This window comes from Pseudorasbora parva, chromosome 13 (genome assembly GCF_024679245.1).
Source record: "Pseudorasbora parva isolate DD20220531a chromosome 13, ASM2467924v1, whole genome shotgun sequence".
Taxonomy (NCBI): domain Eukaryota; kingdom Metazoa; phylum Chordata; class Actinopteri; order Cypriniformes; family Gobionidae; genus Pseudorasbora; species Pseudorasbora parva.
In genome coordinates this window covers 3,495,926-3,518,987 of record NC_090184.1, presented here as the reverse complement: position 1 = coordinate 3,518,987, position 23,062 = coordinate 3,495,926, and the positions used below count along the sequence as shown (strand labels likewise).

General features: G+C 39.2%; 1 protein-coding gene across 1 annotated transcript in view; it reads right to left on the bottom strand.

Annotated features, from left to right (window-relative positions):
• Positions 1-256: 256 nt before the first annotated feature.
• The window catches only part of wdr46 (WD repeat domain 46), a 35,206-nt gene continuing 12,400 nt past the window's right edge, over positions 257-23,062 (bottom strand). Inside the window, exons 8-14 of the mRNA XM_067412438.1 lie at positions 15,707-15,857; positions 14,535-14,770; positions 6,271-6,424; positions 2,666-2,816; positions 1,047-1,237; positions 846-959; positions 257-535 (exon numbers count right to left, since the gene is read on the bottom strand). Of these exons, the coding sequence (XP_067268539.1) occupies positions 419-535; positions 846-959; positions 1,047-1,237; positions 2,666-2,816; positions 6,271-6,424; positions 14,535-14,770; positions 15,707-15,857 (1,114 nt within the window). The 3' untranslated portion in view covers positions 257-418. The remainder of the gene's footprint in view (positions 536-845; positions 960-1,046; positions 1,238-2,665; positions 2,817-6,270; positions 6,425-14,534; positions 14,771-15,706; positions 15,858-23,062) is intronic.

Below are 23,062 nucleotides of genomic sequence, written 5' to 3'. Positions count from 1 at the left end.
GGGGCGGAGTTTAACTAATAGGGCGGGGTCTGTCAGCAGTCATGGGCGTGGCCTGATAACAGTGTTAACGGCTCATTTGGAGACAGTTTTCAGATTTATGGGGAAAATAAACGCCGTGGATGGATTTTTACCACAATTGGGTGGTTGTGTACACACACTGCCGACACCAAAATGTGTTTAAAAACTATATCATATTGAATTTTGCATAATGGGTCCCGTTTAGAGATTAAAACATGTGCAATGTCTTGACAATGTAGATAGTCTATGTACTTTATTAAACAAGCAAACACCTTTGTTTTGTACACAATCAAGGGACAATAGAAATGATATCCAGAGGCTGGTTATAAAAATGTCTGTATGAATACTCGATTCTCCATTGAGGCGGTCCTCATGTTCGCAGCGGTCGGGGATCTTCGCTCTACTTCTTGAAACGGTCAAGAGTCGTCTTCATTCCCGAGTCTTTCTTCTCTGTGGACTTCTCTTTCAGCTCTTTCTTTCTTTCCATTTTCTCTTGTATAGATTGTCGAATGATGTCCTGCAGAATCACAAAAGAGAGGAAGTGATGTGAACAAAATACAGCAAGAGAGAAACATACAGAGAGGATTGTGCGCAAGTTTAAAACACACTTCAGGGATTTTGACAGCAAAAGTCTATGATATTCTGCCCTCTAGATATGGTAGGCTATATATATACCAGTGTAATAATATGGTTTTAAAAAATCTCAAACATATTATCAGTATCATATATCACTAATACAAACATTCTCAGGTGCTCGTGAGCTTGAAAATGCAAATACATTAAAAGACTACAGACAGAGACAAAAACAGGAAGTAAAAATGATTTACCCTCTGATCCTCATGGGCGACTTTCCTCTTCCTTTTCTCCACGGCACCAGCAGAGCTTCTTCCTTTCTTCTTTTTCCTGGGCTTAAATTTCTCTATTGCCAATGGATCAAAACCCTGAAACAAAACAAGACAAAATCAGAACCAACGACATCAAACAGGGTCTCTCTTTTTGCTCTTGAGCGTCACCAGTGCTGAACTTACCAATGCCTCAACCCGCTCCTTGTGCCTCTGCTCAAAGCTGGCCTTGTCCACTTTACCCAGCTGTCCCGGGTCCAAGCCGATCAGCTCAGGCTGCACCTTCTCCAGCAGAGCCTTGACCTCCCACTCCTGTCGCTGCTTAGAGCTGCGGTACGGGTTGGTATCAAGGGCATCAAAATTCGGTTCTCCTGCACCTGGAGAGACACATTTAAGATTTCGCATTAAAGAAATGTGACCTGTACATTTTTTGTGACATTCAGCCATGCAGCTCTGCCATATACTGAAAGAAACCATGATAGATTTGACTAATTCCCACGATGCATATAGTGCCAGTATGCCATCTTAGATAACATTTATATTTATACACCAACATACACCCGTCATGCATAATCCATATATTCAGGCATGTATCCTTATATTGTGTTGGTCCCCCTTTTGCTGCCAAAACAGCCCTGACCCCTCGAGGCATGGACTTCTCCAGAAGGTGCGCTGTGGTATCTGGCACCAAGATGTTCATGAGATTTTTTACCGTGTTCATTTAATCTTTTCATCAGTTTTGCCATGTTCAGGTGGAAAGCACTAATTGCTAATGGGGGTGTGTTCAGAGCAACCCCGATTCACAGGTAACACCCCCCTTGTTTTCACTTCTTTTGGATTAGCCCAACCCACCGGAGAAGAGACAGATTGAAGAAATATACTTTGCTGTTTATTTAATTATTTAATTGTGAGAGCGTTTTCATAGTCAGTCCTCTTCTACCATGTCAACAAAGAAATCAGAAGTGTGGCAGCATTTTCTTAAAATATAAAATGGGAAAAAAGTCGAATGCAAATTTTGCAAGCTTCAGTTTGCATATCACAGCTGGACGACAAACATGTCACCTAAAAACAGTAAGCTAACTCGTCTGCGTTAGGCTGCCCCGTCTCTTATGAGAAGGCTATATGAACATATTAGAATTGCCATATTTCAGTGTTTTAGTGTAATAATCGTTGTATAACTGCAGGTGCACCTATCCAGAATTAAGGTATCCCCCAGACACACCCAGACACACGGTGGATTTTAAGCCTCCTTTATCATCCAAACGGAAAAATAATTTTATTTTGCACATTTATTTGAAATACAAGTGGATTTGGGCATTTGATTTATTTATTTATGTATTTGTTCTGAGATATTCATGTTTATTCTTTAGGAAAAGATGATTGCATTAAATGCTTGAACTGACGCGCCTATACAGTGATCAGTCACGTCACATTAAAAGCGTCAAAACAGCATTTATGTTTGAATTTTGAGATAAAATGGACTGAATACTTAATATGTTCGTGTGGGAACTCGGATTGAAGTGTGTTTTTTGCGCTTAAAACAAGCCGACTAACTGTTAAAGATCGCATTCGGAGCTATTCGGTACACACGTGCACAGAGCCGAAAGCCCTGTATTGACACGGTTCGGTGCGAATACGTGTACCGTTACACCCCTACTACTATATATATATATATATATATATATATATATATATATATATATATATATATAAAAAAATTAACACAGCTGACTATACATGCAAGACCCCAGGTATGAAGGCGTGAGCTTGTCCTTTGTGTGTACTGTGATGCATGCGTGTCTTACCTGGAACGATCATGCTGGTGAAGCCCTGTCCATGTCCGATTCCCAGAACATCCTCAAAGGGGCAGAACCCAACCCCGCAGACTTGCCCTCGCAGCCGGTGAGCCATGTAGGGTTTGGATAAAGGACTGCTTCCACAAACGTTCTGATAAACCTGTGGATGCATACAGACAACATTCACACTGTCAGTCCAAATCGGATTTAAATTATCATCGCAACGGTTTAAATCTGATCTGTGTCCCCGTGGCACTCTTTAGTTCTCCGAAAATATCTGGTTTCTACGGGAGTCGGTAGGCATGTGCCAAAAACAACTGCAACATGGAGGGGTTAGCAATACAGATTTTAACAATATATCATGGTTTCCACAACACTTTTAAAGCAGCACAACTATTTTCAACACTGATAATAATCATAAATGTTTCTTGATTATAAAATCCTCATCTGAGAGTGATTAGTGAAGGATCATGTGACACTGAAGACTGGAGTAATGATGATAAATTCAGCTTTGATCACAGGAATAAATCACACTTTACTATATTCACATAGAAAAAGGCTGTTTTCATTTGTAATGGTATTTCACAATATTACTGTTTTAACTGTATGTTTCATTAAGTAAATGCAGCTTTGGTAAGCAGAAGATAAACATTTAAAAAGCTGTAAGTTGGCACTGCATTATTCATATGATATACTTTATTATCAATAAATAGCCTACATTGAAAAACACACAAAGCATATTGTCGCAATCGTCTGATTGTCGTCGTTACGTTTCAGCTCATAACGATTGTTTTCCTTCAGCTGCAGCTCCAGCGTGACAGTAAGTTTCTACGAATCCCCTTTTGGACTTTCTGTGAGAGCGCCCTCCTCATATTTAGATTCGAATAAAATGACAGGTCATGCATAGATTATATTTGTCTCTGAATTTAAATCTTGATGTATTCATGTTGGTTTCTATGTATAAATACACTTGCCTGTGACCTCAAGAAGCACGCAATCAACCTAGGTTAGAGAAAGCTGTCTTTAGCGTTACTGTACACGAGGGTGTGTAAATGATAACAGAATTTAAAATGTATGTGTATTGCGTCCCTGTTAACTTGCCCGCCGCTGCGCAGGTAACGCCGGTTCGAATCCCGCTCGGAGCGGGTCGACTAGGATCGGGTAGATTAGGATTGGGGAGACCCAGTAAACGTGCGGGGGATGAAAATACACTTTATTAAAAGTGCGGGGGACACGTCCCCCCCGTAATCTACACCCATGCTTGAATTGAACACTAAGCTTGCTTCCTTCCATCCGTCAGACTCGCATGGTACTTGCGAGGCGACTCATTCAAAGAAGTGATCGACCGAAAAATCCGATTCCCGATATTTAAGCATTTTCCCATAGTCAGGGATCGGTTTTGTAATATCATTAGCACTTAACTATCCATTAATTTTTGTTTTTGTCCCAAAAAAATAATAATTGTGTACTGTGCTAATTAACTGAGACTTCTTACAGCTCTTACCTTTTGTTTCCTTGCTTCTATTGCTCTCCCCTTTTTTGTAAGTCGCTTTGGATAAAAGCGTCTGATAAATGATTAAATGTAAATGTAAATATCGGATTTTCTGATAAATGTCGGCATCTTGTGGACGTTTTAAGAACTGCGTCTGAAGGGAGATTATCAACAGCTGTGTTGAGAGGTAAAATAACCTGCATCCCTTAATTAATCAACTTTGTTTAACATAACAGTTATGCAAAATTGAGATAACCTCAAATAAGATGTTGATATGTATAGGTAGTTTAAACTTGGCGCTAGAGACGAACTCACTGACGGAGTCAATCAGGTAACCCGTCATCATGTCACAATAAAGATGCAACTTCACATGAATGAAATAAAACAGCCATGAATGAGAGCATGTTGGAAATAAATGCGCCAAACTTATTTCTCTCTTTGTGTTTATTCTCAGTCGCATTCAGCCGTTCTCTCACCGGGTTGTTGCTCCAGCATATAGGCTAGATCACCATGTAAACAAGACCGACTCGTTTAAAACTCCTTAAATTATATTAACGTCTACTATATAACATTTATATAATAAACATCTAATTAATTACACCTCCGTGAAAATTAATTATTACGCCACAAATGAGAGCATGTTAGAAATAAAAGCACCAAACTCTTTCTCTCTCTGTGTTTATGCTCAGTCGCGTTCAGCCGTTCTCTCACCGAGTTGTTGTTCCAGCATAGGCTAGTCACTGTACATGTAAACAAGACCGACTCGTTTAAAACTCCTTACATTATATTAACATCTGCTATATGACATTTAACATTATATAACAATTCGTTGTTTTATAATAAACATCGAATTAATTACAGCTCCTTGAAAATGAATTATTAAGCCAATCTCCGCGAAACGAGTCTTAAACGCAGAGATGAAAACCTGTCACCAGCATAATTCAGAGACTGACACAAACATTCATTTTGATACCGTTCTAGATGAGATTGACATAAACAAACCGGCGAATACATCAGCTTTTACAATGTTTGCATAATCCAGAGAATATTCACTCTTTAGTCTATTAAACACTTTTAAACTGAAGTTTAAAATGAATGCTTATATTTATGCTCATAGTTATGGGGAGTTGATAGACTCATCTCTCATTTATATTCTCCATTTGAAAACATTAGACTTTATAAATATATTTTGCCTGTTGTTAATAAGGCTGTATTTATAAATAGAAAGGTAAAACAGCATTAATGTTAAAAAGACTTTGCACTGTATTAAAAAAAAACAATTCTGACTATTTATTGATGTAAATTGTTCTGTATGTAAGTGAAACTGCAAAAATTACAGTGTTTAAAAAGCTCAGTTCAGTTGCTGTTGCTGTAATTGTAAAAAACAGAAATAACACTAAGTAAATATCGGTTCTATATCAGTTATCGGCACATAAACATACAAATAATCGGTATTGGTAAAAAAAAAATCAATATCGGTCGATCACTAATTCAAAGGCGAGCTCAGTTGACGCTGTCTGTGTGCTTCAAGACCCCCCCCCCCCCCCCCCCCCTCATTTTTTTTTTGCAGTGCATGCAATTAAATGTATGGACCCTATGAAACATTTATTTTTTGTTTTATAGTTTATTCTATTATTTAAAAGGTAATTTCAATTGATGACTTCCATTCATAATTAAAAAGAAGACTTTCTTCTTCTGAGAGATTTCAGTCCTTCCATTGACAGTCTAAGCAACTTCCACTGACGCTTCAGAAAGATGTCTGTAATCCATAGAGATTGAGCAGATTATTCCAGATTTTTTGAAGAGACTCTGTGGCGTAATATGATGAAGGAAAGTCTGACGGGTTTGGAACGACATTAGGGCAAGTTAATGATGACAGGATGGTCCTTCTTGGGTGAACTATCCCTTTAAGTGTTCTGGCCTACTTTTGATTTATTCACACAAAATATGACAAATTCCATGATTTTCCTGTTTATTGTTGTCAAGCTGCTTTGAAACAATATGTACTGTATAAAACACTATATATATAAAGGCGACTTGAGCTTGATTTGTTTTGTTACAATTGCAATTGAATATGGGTGAGGACTGTTGATGTTGTCTAGGAAGTTTAACAGTACGTTACCTGAACAATATCTCCAGTAGCAGCACTAAGCAGTCCTCTCTGGCTCAGAGACAGACAAGAGGCTCCGGCAGGGAGAAAGCAGGAGTGAAGAGGTTTAAACGCTCTGATGTCGTACACCTTTAGCTTCCTGTCCAGACCTGACGTCACCATGTACCTGCACGAAACAAATACAACATTTCATTGGTTTACAAGAAGGGTCTTGTAAGGTATGGTCCAGGGCAGCAACAACTAAACCAATAATAATCAACACTGAGTATTAGGGCTGTGCCATATATTGAAATTATGGAAATATTGCAAATGTACATACTGCAATATGCAAATCACAACGGCATGCAATTTCTGAATGTTTTTAATAGGCTACTTCAAATTGGGAAAAGTGTCCGTCTTAGGTCGACGCCTTCGAGAGAATAAACTGGGTACACGACTGTTACTTATAGGACATGCTTGACGTTAAAGAGTTATCAAATGCAATCATTTGTGCAAAACAACAACTTGCAGTCTCGCACTGTCTGACACACACACACACACACACACACACACACACACACACACACACACACACACACACACACACAGCTGGTCACTATCAAAAGCTGTAGCGCTGCTTTCTTTTCCCAAAAAAGAATGTGAAATGTGACCAGTCACGGAAAGTAGGGACAAGTCGGTTCTGGGGCATTTTGAGTTATTCACAGATTCTGAAAGTGTAGTCTCCAAGCTTTCCAACGATGTGTAACACATGGAAATCTGATAATATTTGGAAAAGTTGTGGCCATCTGAATGTATGCCTTTAGAAAAGTGTAAACGAGAGAAAACAGCCTCTAAAGTTTAGCAGTTCTCACCTGTTCTCACCTGCTGGGAGTGACAATAGGGCTCATTTACATCTCATTTAGATAAGCCACACCCCTTGTAAAGCTGCATGGTTGCTAGTAACGACAGACGCAACGGGAAAAATCGGACCGCATACTACTAATAATAAAGATGCTAACATTACAATCTAAAAGCCCATTATAGTAATGGTTTTTTTTGGCAAGTGACACGATGCTAACGATTACAATTAAAACGACAGTTAAGAACAATAGGTAGGTATGGGAAGGTCTAAACATGAGATGACGTGTGTGTGTTCTTAGAATGAACACAAAACGACAAACGTAGGTGTTTATGGAAACACACTCCATAAGAAACAGAAAAGTGTTCTTGCAAATGTTGTTGCCTCGAATGAAATAAGGCACACTTATTCGTTCGGGCACACTTTCTGTTTGCCGGGGTCTTCTTAGTGGATGTACTGTGCGTCTGTTTGAAGGAGATAAAGACAGAGAAATGGGTAAAGTCCGTCACCGCATGTCATTAAGTTTTGGTTGCAACCCGATCAGTGGTTCGAATCTGCCTTTTCCCACACACTCTAACCGAGAAACACTTATTAACAAACATGTTAGATGCTTTATTTCCACTAACATTTTCTCAATTCTTTTTGAAAATAAATGCCTTTCCGATCTGATATGTGATGGGAAAAGGGAGTAGAGAGTGTGTGGCAAAAGGCGGATTCGAACCTCTGATCGAGTTGCGTCAAAACTTGATGACATGCGCCTTACCCCTACACTACAGCCACGGTTACAGAGTTGAGCCATTTCTATGCGTTTATCCCCCTCAAATGTTACTATCGATATAGCCTCTGATTTCTTACGGTCCAACTCGTCTGACGCCTGTCTGATACATTCTTCCTCTTCTTCATCTTCGCTTAGTTGTAGATTAGGGATATTATTCAGTCTTATTATGCCGCTTTCATCGTCGCTTAGATCATCTCTACAGCCGGCCAGAGCGCTGCATGAATAATTAGCCACGCGTCTCTTGGAGGGCGGGGCAATAACAAAGGCCAGTCTGCCGACTTGTGTCACTGGTTTCCGTGACGGGTCACAAATGGTTTAATTCTCAGTTTTTAAATATTTTTAAAAATATAATTTAAATAGATTTTACACACTAATTGCAATATCGTATCACATATCGAATATTGCATTATTTAACAAGATATCGCATATCACATTTTTCTTCAATATCGCACAGCCGTACTGAACATATTTGACACAGAAAGCACCCGATAGTCACGTCACTTTACAGTGAAGAGCGCATATAGACAAAACGTATCTGAAAAATAGCAAAGACACAGAATGAGATGCTGCAGGAAATGTTCACAACCCAAGATGATCCAAGTCCACGATCCAGTTTATCTGAAGAATATATATAATATCGCCATTGACTTTTCAATACACATAGAAGGCACAAGAACTACCACAAGCTTGCAGGGCTTGACGCTTATGTTTTCCCAACGTGGACCCGCGCTCCTAAGGTGAAAAATTTAGGAGCGCATTTAGAAACTTTAGGGGCGCAACTAACAATATTTCTGCATTATATATATATATATATATATATATATATATATATATATTAGGGCCGGGACCCGATTAAAAAAATTAATCTAATTAATTAGAGGCCTTGTAATGAATTAATCGTAATTAATCGCATTTTAATTGCATATAAATATTTGACCTGAGAACAGTGAGAAGTAATTTTTCACATGGATGTTGAGTATACCATTGAATAATGAGTGAATACATAAGCTTAATCAACAAAATATAGTTTATTTATTTCAGTCCAGCAGACCAGCGCAATGTTTGCCATTAAGTTTAGCAAAAGCATATTTGTGATATTTGAGGCTTGATGTGCTGCGGTGATACGCAAATTCCTTGTTGTATAGCTTGCACACAACCGTGCTCTTGTCGACGCTTCCATCCTTTCGTTTTTTAAAACAAAATTTCCCATCCACAGGGCCAAGCAAAACGATCTCATCAGCTTCTTCGTTCATGTTCACTCATGGTTTGTTGTTGTCGTGACTTCTGAGCGCTAGTTGGTGTTGCAGTATAATCAGTCCGTCGAAACTCATTCATTGAAAAACGTTCCGCGGTGCAAAAATAAGTGTGGTTAAAATGTGTTTTTTTTTTTGCGTAATTAATTAACGCGTTAAAGTTACGTAATTAATTAATCTTAATTAACGCGTTAAAGTCCCGGCCCTAATATATATATAAAAATATAAAACACACTGTAATAAACAGATTTTGCCATACTAGTGTTACTTTAGTATGTTAATATTTAGAATTTGATTTAATTCTGCTTTCATTTGAAGGTTTAGTAATTCTGTCCTGTTTTAGCTTTTAAAAATGTATTTTTTTTAAATTAATTTTAATTTCAGTTTTAGTTTGGTACATCAAGTTAAAGGGTTACTTCAGCGATTATGCATTAGGCTTTGAATCAGTAGAAACCCGGTAGTATATTCCCATTATTGCACTTTCCCCCCTCGCCTCGAAGGGCAGAGAAGCAACTGCATTCTGGGAGTTGTTGTCTTTAATCCACATGAGACAAAAATACATTTTCTGTCTTTTCTCAGTCTAGAAGGCACCAAATTCAAAAATAATTTCACATTTCTACTGCATTAATGACCCATTTTAAATACACATTCATCTTCCCAGCGCTGAAGTACCCCTTTAAAGACACTAAATACCGTATTTTACGGACTAACTCACTTTTTTTCATAGTTTGGCTGGTCCTGCGACTTATAGTCAGGTGCGACCTACATATTAAAATTAATTCATACTGACTGACAAGAATAAACATTTAGCTACGTCTACAGCCATGAGAGGGCGCTCTATGCTGCTCCTGTAGCCTACCCCTGAAAAAATTAAAGGTAGGGTAGGTAGGACTGATCTAAAACACTTTTGTCCAAATTTGTTGGAACTTTATTTATTTGTCAATACATAATTAAAATGTAAGTACTCTGAAAAGGAGAGTATAAAAATCAAGTGACTTTAGACTTTGTAATCTGCAATAAACACTGCTCATTATTTTCGTTCGGGGACGAAACAAATGATTGGCTGGGGCGACTGTCACGCTCTCCCGCTACCATGGCAACCACCGCTTTCGCTACAGGATCCGCCCACACATGCGCGCACCCCTAGGAAGAGCAAAAGCATTCAAAATGCACGGTGCCGGGTTTTGCAGTCAGCGAAGGCAAACAATACAAAAATAGGGAAGACAGTAGGCCTACATGTATAGGCAATGCACAAGAAGTCTTTGGATAAACAAAGAAATCAAACGCGAGTAAATATGGGCGTGGCTTTCCAATGATGGTAAGAACTGAGGGACCTGAAAAACGACTCATTGCTGCTGTATTTCTGTTGGACAGGTCATCTTTCATTTTGATTATATATTTTTTTGGTTTATGTTTTTATGAAGCATGTATCACTAGCACATGAAGCTGCCTAATATAGCTAACATAACATTACTTAGCATAAAGTTACAATATTATACACTTAGCCATTAGTAGAGATGATAAATACTCAATATGCTTAGCTCAAGTTGATCGCTGTCGTGTTGAATTGCACAAAATGTAACTTTAGATAACACAATGCATGTGTAAAAGCTAGTACACCGCATCCAGGAACTTTTTTTAGAGCTAAGTTAGCTTTAGCTGCTGCTAATCAACAATGCTTTCATCATGGAAACTCTTACATGCAAAACACAGTATATGTTATGAATCTTACACGAAATTCATCTTCATCACAGTATAACTGATGTTATTGGGGGAAAAACATGATGCTACCCGTTGTCTTTGCCTTATAAATATAACTAGCTCGTTACCAAATCAAACAAAAATATATTTTAAACTTTACCAGTATGGGTATTCTAGCTTGATAGTGAGTACTAAAGACATCTTATTAGTTTATATTCATACTGATAAAGTTAGATGTTTTATTACATGTGATTCTGACGTGACTACATACACACCGCTCGTCTCAGGTCAATAAAGCGTCTTCCAGCTGATTGGTCGGTGAGGCGCGTTCATGCATTTTGGGGGTGTGGCTTTGGAAAGAGCCCAGAATGGAGAAGGTGGAGTGAATAGAAATAATGAGCTGTCTTTAAAACAGTCGTGAGAGGTCTACAGACAATCATGTTATACTTTCTTTTTTAGAGTACTTACAATTTAATTATGTATTGATATATAAAGAACGTTTAAACAAATTTGGAAAATACGTTTTTTAACCAATTCTTACCTACCCTACCTTTAACTGAAAACTGAAAACCTGTTAACTGAAATATTACCTTAAAAACAACTGAGAAAGACTAACGCAAACAAAAAGCCCCCCAAGAAGAAAATCCTATTCTGCAAATTACAAACTGCAGGTAACGTTAGTAAAATTATTAGAACATGTTAGAAAACAGCAATCGAGCAGCTGAAAGAAAGTTTGGAGTGGGTGAGAAACTTGTTAGGGACTGGCGAAAAGCAGAGGTTACTTTAACTGTAATGAAGAAAGCAAAGAAAGCTAATCGTGGACTGAAAGCAAGATGGCCTGAGCTGGAGGAACGAGTCCACAGATGGAACACTCTGCCAGAGATTTTGTTTGTGGTTTTGGACACGCAATTAATAAACAAGCCCGAAATACACCGGGACTCTTATTTTGTAATGATTATGCTTTATTATTGCACCAGCTGACTCAAATTCAGATGAGGGACATAAAATATGCATTCTTATTACAATATAAACCCCATACAGTAAACATTGTCATGTTTACATATTACATATTTATGAATATACATATTACAATATAAACCCCATACAGTAAACATTGTCATAATTGATCAGCATTAGTTCATAAGCAATCGCTGACATAAATGCGATATGCATTGATTGTGTGAGCCTGTCGAACAAACAACAGCGCCACCTTCAGGCTTTCAGATTGTTTTATTTCACACCACATATAATAATTAGGGCTGTCCTCGACTAAGGATTAACACAATCGAATCAGAATTGTCGAATCTCTCTTTGGTCGACTGATAGTCGAATCATCAGTGTGTGTGTGAACGGGTTGGAGGGGCACGACACTAGTCAGCAGGAGGGTAAAACTATTTTATTTTTCTTTACACACTGCACACAGCAACAACTTTTAATAAAGCGACCAAAACTGCCTGCCAACTGACGGACGAACTGACAATGGCTTTCTTATTTAGGTTTAATAAAAGGTAATGTGGGGGATAAACATTCGTGAAACGGTTTCTCATAACATGGTAAAGCCGAGATCGAAATACAGAACATCACACAAATATATAAAATAACATTTTCATAAATAAACCCCTAAAAAAAATACCTGCCTAGAGAGGAAAAGAACACTTTGAGTGTGTTTGTATGCACGTTCTTAAAGGCCATCTTTCAATTTAATTTTATAACTTAATTTATACAGAATATTGTATGAAAATGTAAGTTTAAAAAGACATACATAAGAATACATATGTTTTACAACACCCACGGGCAGAAATTAAGAAAAAAAGTGCCTGTTCTAAGCTACGCTCCAAAAACCCGCCTTTTCCTAGAGAACGGGTCATATGACGCAACGACAGGCAAACATAGGCGCTGCAGCCCTGGCTCTCAGTGTGGGTTTACGTAGTCTGAGAGGTGGAAACAGAAAATAGAGATTTTCATTATCGTAATTATAGTTATAGTAGGTTTGAGTTGTCACAATGGTGAATTCTGTTGTCACAATGGTGAATCAATAAAAGATCCTTGTTACAATGACTGTATTTACATGAACAGCATATTCCCGTCCTAGCCGAAAGACTAACTGCTTTCATACACGTACTCCACAGTACATGTGAGCTCATTTACATTATGTCTGTCGGAAATACTAAGAGGTGAGTAGTATAACAGCCGACTAAGCTTGGCATTCCAGCTGTCCGGTTATGTTGTTCAGATATACGGCCCAAACGCTTGACATCTGCAGAAGCAGAACATGCGGACACCTAGGTCTAAAAGCAGCTGCTGATTAAACATCAGCTAGCAATTTCTACAAAATTTTACGATAAACTATGTTGTGTAGAAAGGCACAGAATGTCTATCCCTATCGGACCGTCACATGTGTAAGCTATAGCCTACATCCTACAACATTCATTTAAAATCTGGGATCTAAATTAATTATTTTAAGACACATATTGCTGGCATAGATGGTGACAATCTAAATGGATGCTTGAAAAACAACAAAGTCGAAAGCAATATTGATAAATATGATTTATTAAAGATACTGCAATGTGATAAACATGGAGACAACGTTAGCCACAATTAGCTATACGCTGTGGTCACTCACCAAAGCCCCTTTCACACTGCACGTCGGACCCGCAATATTCCCGGAGCATTGCCGGGTCGCCTTCTGTGTGAAAGCAACCACGTCCCGGAATTGATTACCGAATTGAACCCGGGTCAGGGACCTAGTAACATTGCGGTATTCGACCCGGGACGAGCGCTGTGTGAACAAAAGCCGAAACTAATGCCGCAACGTGTAAGTAGTTATCGCGCGACTCCTAGAGCTTGTTTTTTCAAAAATACAACCCTGCAGTGCCAGAAGAGCTCGTCGCTGAAGCTGAGATCGCTCAACATTATACGGCACATCCGAATGTCACGTGTCAACTCGATCCCGGACCGTTACGGGTTGTGTGTGAAAGCGCACATATTACGGTATTTCGCTGGCAGTGTGAATGGACCAAATCTAGCGGCCCGGGAACAAATGCCGGGTCGCATTATCCGTGTATTTGCCGGAATCGCAGTGTGACACCTGCCAGACACCTGCCCAATTCTCAACCGATTCTCCTCACACCACAACTCTATCTCTCTCCTCTGTCCATTTACCCTTCCCGTTAACTTTCCCTGACCCCCCTCTCTCCTAGGCGGCTCGTAATTATACGGCAATAGCTCATCGTAAGAGTTGACATTTATCCCAACTGCAACCTCTTCGCTGTCTGACTCCATTACAAAGAGACGATGTTTACCGGCCGTTGCGTCACTTCCAATCAGAGCGTTTTTCACAACGGAAGTAATTTTACTCACAATTTCTTCTAAAAAACTGTTTTAATGCACATTTATGATTAATTTCTTCACACAAGTCGAGTTCCTATACTATTTATCTACACGTTCATTCACAGTGATCTTCAACTTGAAAGATGGGCTTTAAGCCGATTGTGCCTAAAGGGGGTCTCACACCGGACTGAAGCTCAGCTTTAAAATATTGAGCACCCCCCATATTGCCAAAATGGTATGCTCCTCGTTTCCTAGTATCATAACAACCGTGAAGTTTCGACTGAGGGATCGGTGGTCGAATTCGGTTTCACATATCGATGCATCGCATCTTCAACTATTCAGGGTCACCCCTAATAATAATAATAATAATACTCACGTGCCAGTTTTATCCACAGTTAAGGAACGCACAGCCCCCCGATGACACAACATTTTCACAAGCGGCTCTTTCTGATTGGGCGACCACAGACTGACGGTCCCGTTTGGGTGACCCAGATGAACCACTGCATTATACGGGTTCTGCGCCATCACATCCAGTCTCCCCATTTTTGTGCAGATGGCTGCGATCTCTTTACCCACTGACACATCCAGATACTGCAGAAACCCTGTGGCACTCTGAAAAGGAGAAAACATATACACATATGGAAAACATGTAAGCATTAAATACAAACTAGAAAGATCTCTTTTATACACACACATACACACTTGGATTGTCTGAAACTCCCTGAAACGCCTAGTCTTGAGTATTCTTCCGGGTCATATCCCTCATTAAAATAATTAATATGCAAAATAAAGGGGCGCTACTTTTAGTTAGTAGTGTGTTGAAACTGGTGGTTATGGTGAGGGGCGGGACATTTCCCAAACACCAATCACAACACACTGCTCCAGCTGACCAATCAGAGCACAGTGTGCTTCAGAAGGCGGGGCTTCATTAGAGACAGGAACTAAACAGAGTTACTGACAGACTGGGAAGAGAGGAGCTGCAACAATGGGGAATATGAGGAAATAATCAATATTCAATCAGGAAAACCTGCTCTAGTATGGCCTAAAAACAATCAAAGACTTTGTAAAACAGCACAGGTCCTCTTTAAAGATCAGGGTACAATATATGACAGCAACTGGTCCTCAAGAGTGGATTATTGTAATGCACTAAAGGAGGTAGTCGCATCTTCGATAAAACACTACATTTAGTCTAAAAATGCTGGTCAAGGATATATAATCATATCTCTACATTGACTACCTGTTACATCCCATATCGATTATAAATATTGCTACTAGCCTAGATGATCTAGCTTCCTTGTATTTAACCAATCTTGCTCTTTAAGAACATAAAACTCTAGACTTTTGAGATCTAAGTCTAGTGAAGGAGAGCTTTCTCACACTCGGCTCCTAAACTCTGGAAAATCCTAAAATGAAAAAGCTGTACACTGACACTAAACAAACAACTTTTTAATAGCTTTCAAAATAACAGTGCACCGTAATTTCGATTTGTAATTGGCTGCCAAGCCTTTATGGAGCTCAATGTTGTGCCAAAAGCACTTGCTGACGCACCGCAGTGGCGAGCAGGAAGTGGTAGGGCAGAAACTGCATCTTTAAGACATCGTTGAATTTCTTCACGCAGTGCAGCTCCACACCTTTAGAGTCATAGATGTAGAGCCATCGGTTCTGAGCCACAGCAAACATGGCCTCCGTATGAAGCCACCTGCAGGAGCACAGACAGCGAGACCATTACTAAAGCACAGGGGTATAGTGATAAAAACTGAATCGCTAACAAAAAAACAAAACAGGGTCAGTATTAAAGGAACATGCCGACTTTTTGGGACTTTAGCTTATTCACCGTATCCCCAGAGTTAGATAAGTCCATATTAGGGATGTCACAATACTCAATATAATATTGAACCGTTCGGTACGGCATTCACGGTTTAATATGCGCTGGTGAATTTTTTCCGGTTTTGCATTTAATTAATTATTTCCATTCCCCTCCGTTTGAGATATCCCTCTCAAGTTTATTGCGGCTCTGTTTAAGTGTGTCTGTGAGTCTACGCGCTGATATGAGCAAATATCCAATCATATGCACTAAAGTTAGGGGGTGTTAGCCGCGTTTTAAAGCCTTGCCGGTTAAACATTGCATTCGCACACACGCACGCAAAAACTAAATGTTTAACTGGCAAGGCAAGGACTGTTCAATGCATGCACTGTTTTGCATTGAGCGCGCACACTAAACGTCTGTCAAACACACGTGATTACGGGACAGTCTCACTGCTCTAATACTGTCAAATACACACAAGGTTAACATATAAACACAGTCGGTTATGTCTAAAGTGAAAGTAAAATCGCGTGCGTCTATTTATGAGATGTGAGCAGGTCTTCAATTGACAGCAGCAGCCTAGTGAACACGTGTCCTTAAAGGGACAGTTCACCTCTAAAATGATGTTAATAAAAAAGACAACATTAAATGTTGTATATTGAAGACTATGTAGTTTTAATTTTAGCCTACATTTATATTCAATTTCATACTTAAATGCAACTGTACATCTCTGAGCTGCCACTGTAAATCTTTATATATATTGATTTTATATTATACAATACACTAGGAATGTGTACAAGCGTTTTTAGGTAAAATTTTAAGTTTAAGTAAGGGTTTTCATGTCTTTTAAGTCAAATAAAGAAAGAGTATTGCAATAAAAACCTTTTCTCCTTAACCTTTTTCTGTTCCTGTCGCCTAAGAATAGAATAGAAAAAAAAACGAACCGAAAAAAACGTGGTTAAAAACCGAGGTATGTATTGAACCGTGGACTAAAGGGGGGGTCCCACACCGGATGCGGAGCTCGGCGGCGCGCCACTTCTTTAAAATTCGAACACATTGTTTTCACACCGGTGGCGGCATTCGGCGCTTGTCCGCGGCGACTCAGGAAGTTTTTTCTAAATCCTGCCATGCCACAGAGCGCCATTACAAGGTTTTATATTAAAAGTATATTATATTTATTTATTTATTTATTTATTATATTTCCCTCAAATCGTTGAGGTATACTGATTTCACCCTCTACTACAAGACACTGAGTTCTGAGTTCAACAGCTTGAATAAAGTCTAAACATTTTTGGGGGAAATGTTTAATAAACGTAGCCTTTTTAAATATTTTTTTTGGCTCTGTTGTGCCATATTTCCACACAATAACCCCAGTGAAGCAAAATAATAAAGCGCAGGTAAATGTAGCGTTTGCCTCTCTTGATTACGTTCAGTCTTGTGCTGCCACCTACTGGATTTACCAGGTTATACACATTACTGCGTATAGAATGTGCGCCTCCGGTGTGCGATACCTGAGACGCGGCGCCGAGCTCCGCGTGGGGTGTGCGACCCCCTTAACTGTATTGTTGCATCTCTAGTCCATACAAACCGCTTTCATCTCAGTGAATCCCATAACTCTGTCTGACACACCCACCGCTATAGCTTGGCACAAAGACTGGAGGTAAATGGCTCCATCTAGACAACTGCTCAATAAGTGACAAAATAACACCAACATTTTCCCATTTACATGCGATGTGTATAGTTACTAGTTAGTAGGGCTGGGCAAAAAAATCGATTTTTTGATTAATCGGTTTTTAATATCTGGGCATTTCAGAATCGATTCTCAAAGGCCACGAATCGATTTTTTCCATATTTATTTCCGCTAACATTGAACATAAGATTAACGTAAATCTAATTACTAGTCTTCTCCACTAGATGTCACCCATTTGCCGTGGGTGATCTTACAAAGGAGCAAGAGGCACACATCATTTATCCATTCAGTGTTTAGGCATTGTCGCCTTTTATAATGCTGAGGTGAAACGCTGTAGTAATACTAAAAATCTGCAGAACCATTTGATGTGACCACACACACACACACACACGGCCGAGGACACAACTGCTAAAAATAGATCACACACATGCGAATGCTTGCCTTGCATTAGGATCAAACTTGAGTTAGCCATTATAGACATATTCAAATTATAGTCCATATACAGCGCAGGATCAATAATTCAAAGCCTAATAGCTTATATTATAAAGAGATTTCCTCAAATAATAGTTAGTCCACAGTCAACTTAAGTCAGCATGTTAAGGTATTGTTGTCCGTTAGCACGGCAACTACTCATGTCCAGGAATTAAAGGGTTAGTGATGTCATTAATTACTCACCCTCATGTCGTTGGACACCAGTAACACCTTTGTTCATCTTCAGAACACAAATGAAGATATTTTTGTTGAAAGCTGATGGCTGAGAAAGGCTTCAGAAAGGCCTCCATTGGGATTCAGTACATTTCATCTGACCCACTCACACGACCCATAAAGGCCCTAAAGACTTCGTTACAAAGTCCATCTCACTACAGTGGCTGTACAATAATTGTACCAAGCGGCGAGAACAGATTTTGTGCGCAAAAAAAATCGAAATAATGACTTTATCTGCCAAGATATTGTCGTCCGTGTAGGTCTCGGACGTGAACTCGCGCAATAGCGGCGCTCCTCCTCTTCCGGGTCATGTATTCGCTATTGCTGCGTCCCAATTCGCCTACTTATACTACGTCCTAAAAGTATGTACTCTTTTTGTGAAGAAAAAGTATATACTTTTGAGTGTGTAGCAGAAAAGTATGCAAGCTTCGGGACATACTACTTCGCCATCTTTAACGGACTCTGTCGCTTAGTTACGTGCATCCCGTCACCGTTTATCTGCCCTGTCAATCATCGTCAGATTCGTCACAGTTCAAATCCTCCACATTCAGTTTAATCTCCTACCGTATCGGAGAGAAATGTAGCCGCTCGTTGATCTGCCGTTTGTGGGTCTTTAATGCAGAGACTCTCCTCATGTGTTTACAGTTTAAATATAATGATGCATTTAAAAGTTAATGGCCAAACATGTCATTACAAAAGTTCTCAATGCTGCTGCGGGTGAAATATAATGTGACAACACTGAATAAATATATTTTTGTCAGGTTAAATATTGATAGTTGGTCACTCAAACCCCTTTATCTAAACTTTTCTACTTAACCGTCGAACTCGCACATCCGTCATGTTTGTAGTTTTTTAACGCTTTTTATCCGCGTTTGTAGTTCTAATCGAATCCTCGTCCAACTCGCAATGGGTTGTGGGCAATATCAGCCGTTAGAGTGCCCATCGATCCATACTGTGAATTCGGACCGGAAATAGCAAACCATCCGGGAATCTTTGGAATACTCTTTTCAACATACTACGATTTGGGACATACTAATTCTATTTTCGAATACTATTTAGGATGGATAGTATGCGAATTGGGACGCAGGGTATGATTCGAACGGCGGAGCTGCGTCATATTCTCGCGCATGCGTCGAGTTCACGTCAATAATTTGGTGGATTATATCGTTATTTTGATTTTTGTGCGCACAATAACTATTTTCGTCGCATTGTAAAATTATTGTACAGCCCCTGTAGTGAGATGGACTTTGTAACGAAGTCTTTAGGGCCTTTATGGGTCGTGTGAGTGGGTCAGTGGGAATGTACTGAATCCCAATGGAGGCCTTTCTGAAGCCTTTCTCAGCCATCAGCTTTCAACAAAAATATCTTCATTTGTGTTCCAAAGATGAACGAAGGTGTTACTGGTGTCCAACGACATGAGGGTGAGTAATTAATGACATAATTTTCATTTTTGGGTGAACTAACCCTTTAACCATCGACTGTAAAAAAATAATGAACGAGTTTCTCACGTATGAAAAGTAAATGCACACAATGCAAGCGGCAAAATCGCAAGAAGAGCTTGTCGTGTACTGAAAATTGCTAAAAAAAATCATCCAATATCCTTTTTATGTTTTAGAATAAATATATCAAAACATCCATAAAATACTTCTCAGATAAGTTTTTTAGAATAAAGTTGAATAAAAATTTTATAGATTTGAAATATAGAGATGCGTTCTGTTTTAATGTACTCAAGTGTACCTAAAATAAAAAGTTTAACATACAGGTTTATGGCTCTTCATTTCTTTTTAATTACCCACTTATGTTCACTGTTCTTTTTTATAAATACCTATAGTATTTGTATTAAATCTATATTCATTTGAGTTGAATCGAGAACTGAAAATCGAAATCTAATTGAATCGAAACATCTGAATCGACACCCAGCCCTACTAGTTAGTCCCAGTCGATACGTTCTGGCTCGACCAAAATTCTGACTGGTCGATTTTTTGCCGTGTTAATTTGTAATCAGGTGGAAAGCACTAATTCCTAACGGGGGTCTCTTCAGAACACCCCCCTTGTTTTCACTTCTTTTGGATTAGCCCAAACCACTGGAGAAGAGAGAGATAGATGAAGGATAATTTGTTTGCAGTATATTATTTATTTAATTTTGAGAGCGTTTTCATAGTCCTCTACTACCATGTCAACAAAGACTTCGGCAGTTTTTTAAAAATAGAAAATGGGAAAAAAGTCAAATGCAAATTTTGCAATCAACCGTTTGCATTGTGTTTAAGAGTAAAAGCTTTAAGTGAATAGTGTGTATGGACTTATCTAAGGGTGCTTTCACACCTGCCTCATTTAGTTTGGTTGAATCGTACAAGAGTTCGTTTCCCTCTTTGGTGCGGTTCGTTTGGTCAGGTCTGAAAGCAGCGATCGCACTCGGGTGCGCACCAAAAGCGGACCACACAAGCGTACCGAGACCTCCTTGAAGAGGTGGTCTCGGTACGATTTCAAACGAACTCTGGAGCGGTTCGTTTGTGATGAGAACGTGATCAGACCTCGACCAGAACCAACTGCAAAAGTACTGATCATTTTTGGACTGAACCAGCTGCCGTAGTTAGCTGCGCTGACATTGTGTGCATGATATTATTACCTGATAGATCGTTGGCAATATTTTCGGACGATGAGCATGTCAAGAGTTAATAATTAATGCACGCCTCCTCTTGAAGTGACGAGCGATGCGCGCTCGCCGTCTGCAGTGCATTGTTTTCATGCCGCATCCGCGCTTCATTATAGAAAGGTATTTGCATACTCAGGGTATATGCAGGAATCCTGAAGTTAATTTCAATACCTTTTTAAGACTTTTTAAAGACTTCTCAAAATATTTAAGACCTCATCGCACTTCAAGTTCTAATCGGCAACAAACCTTTAATAAACATTTGTAGTCGGATGAAGACTTAAAATCTCTATCGTAGGCCAATTTTGTATCGCTTATATTGCATATCTGTTTTGCGGCATATGGAGGGCGACACATCACCTAACTGCGCATTTTGCAAAATACATGACGTCACCTGTAGACAGCGCTCGCCAGGGATAGAAATTAACTTTTTTCAAAGTCTACCACTCAATGTTTTTACCAGCCACTTTTTTTTTTTAACTGACAATGTGAAAATTAATACTACAAGCTCTACAATACTTCGGCAGTTTATTTAATCTCAAGTCTCAATGAAATTTTGAAGTTTCATTTTGACATTTTCACAATGATTTGTGGTCTTTTATGGCTTCCAGTTTTATGGTTTTTAGTCCCAAGAATGAAACTATTCGTTTTGGCATCTTTGAAGTGTGTTGCAACATACTGAGCAGAACATTGTCAGTAGGGATTGGGAAGCACCGAAATCAAAATTCTTGGCCGAAACCAAAAAAGAAGAAACCAAAGCCGAAAACCGAAAAATTAAATTCAAACTAAAATGTTTAACTCGACCTCACTCGTGTACATTAAATAATAATGCACATGCCTACTGGCCTGGAGAAAGGTACAGAAATTGAATAAAGTAATCAAAAAATAACATATTTAGCATATTTAACTGTTTAAATGAAATATTCATCCTTATTAAACTTACAAAAGCTATTCAATCAAGAGCATTGTTTAATGTCAAACTAAATATAAGGACATCACTCCGGCAGCAGTAAAGGCTACTGCGCCTTTAAGACCTGAGGCAGGGATATGATCGTCTTTCTCGACTGTGCATACTATACAGTTCACTTGAGCCATATTCAGACTATGTCTGCTAGGATACTCATCAAGATGGACATGTTGACATACTTCTTGTGTTTGTCCGTTTAAGCGCAAGACTTGAATGAGAACTCAATATTTGCGCGTTGTGAGACGAGCGCGCGCTCTCGGATGATGCACAGCGTCAGATTTTCACACAGAGCGCGCGAGTCTCACAGCGCGTCTTCACGCAAGCGATGACGGAGAAAATGCACTCGCATGCACTGAACAAAGTTTACAAAGAGGTGAAACAGCTTGTTAGGTGAAGCGAGTTTACCCGCCACAACTCAAATTCAGCTGCATTTGGCTGGTGGCGGTGCTAATTTCCATCCCTGACGCGCGCTCCGAGCCGATCTCAGACTGAGAGCCCCGTTGTTTTTTAATACTTATGGGGATGAAAATAAATATATTCATTCATAAATACTCTTTGGAGTCAATCTCTTTTGACAAAGCTTGAACAAAATACTTTCAAAATTTAAGACTTTATAAAGCCGTGATAAGACTTTTTAATACTTTATAAGGGTCTTAATTTTCCCAAAATTGATTTATCACCTTTTAAGACTTTTCAAGACCCCGCGGATACCCTGATACTGTGGTAAATACACACAGTGTAGTAGATTATGGTCAGGGACAAAACCAGCCCGCAGTCGTCTCTCCATAGTGTTATTATAGTTTGCTGGCTTTGCCTCTTCTGTTGGAATTTTCCCACACGTAAATTCTGACCAATCGAAAAGCAGTTTAGTAAATACGCCATGGCCAATGAGTGATGTGGATGTTGTCACGTGCCTGCATTTTGGTTCGTTTCGACTGGTTCGGACCAAAGCAATCAGTGTGGTGTGAAAAGGAACCAAAAAAGCTGAAAAATGCAACAATGTATAATTGTTTGCCCTTGGTTCGGACCAAATGAACCAAACTAGAGATGTGAAAGCAGCCCTAACTCGGGGGATAGGGTGAATAAGC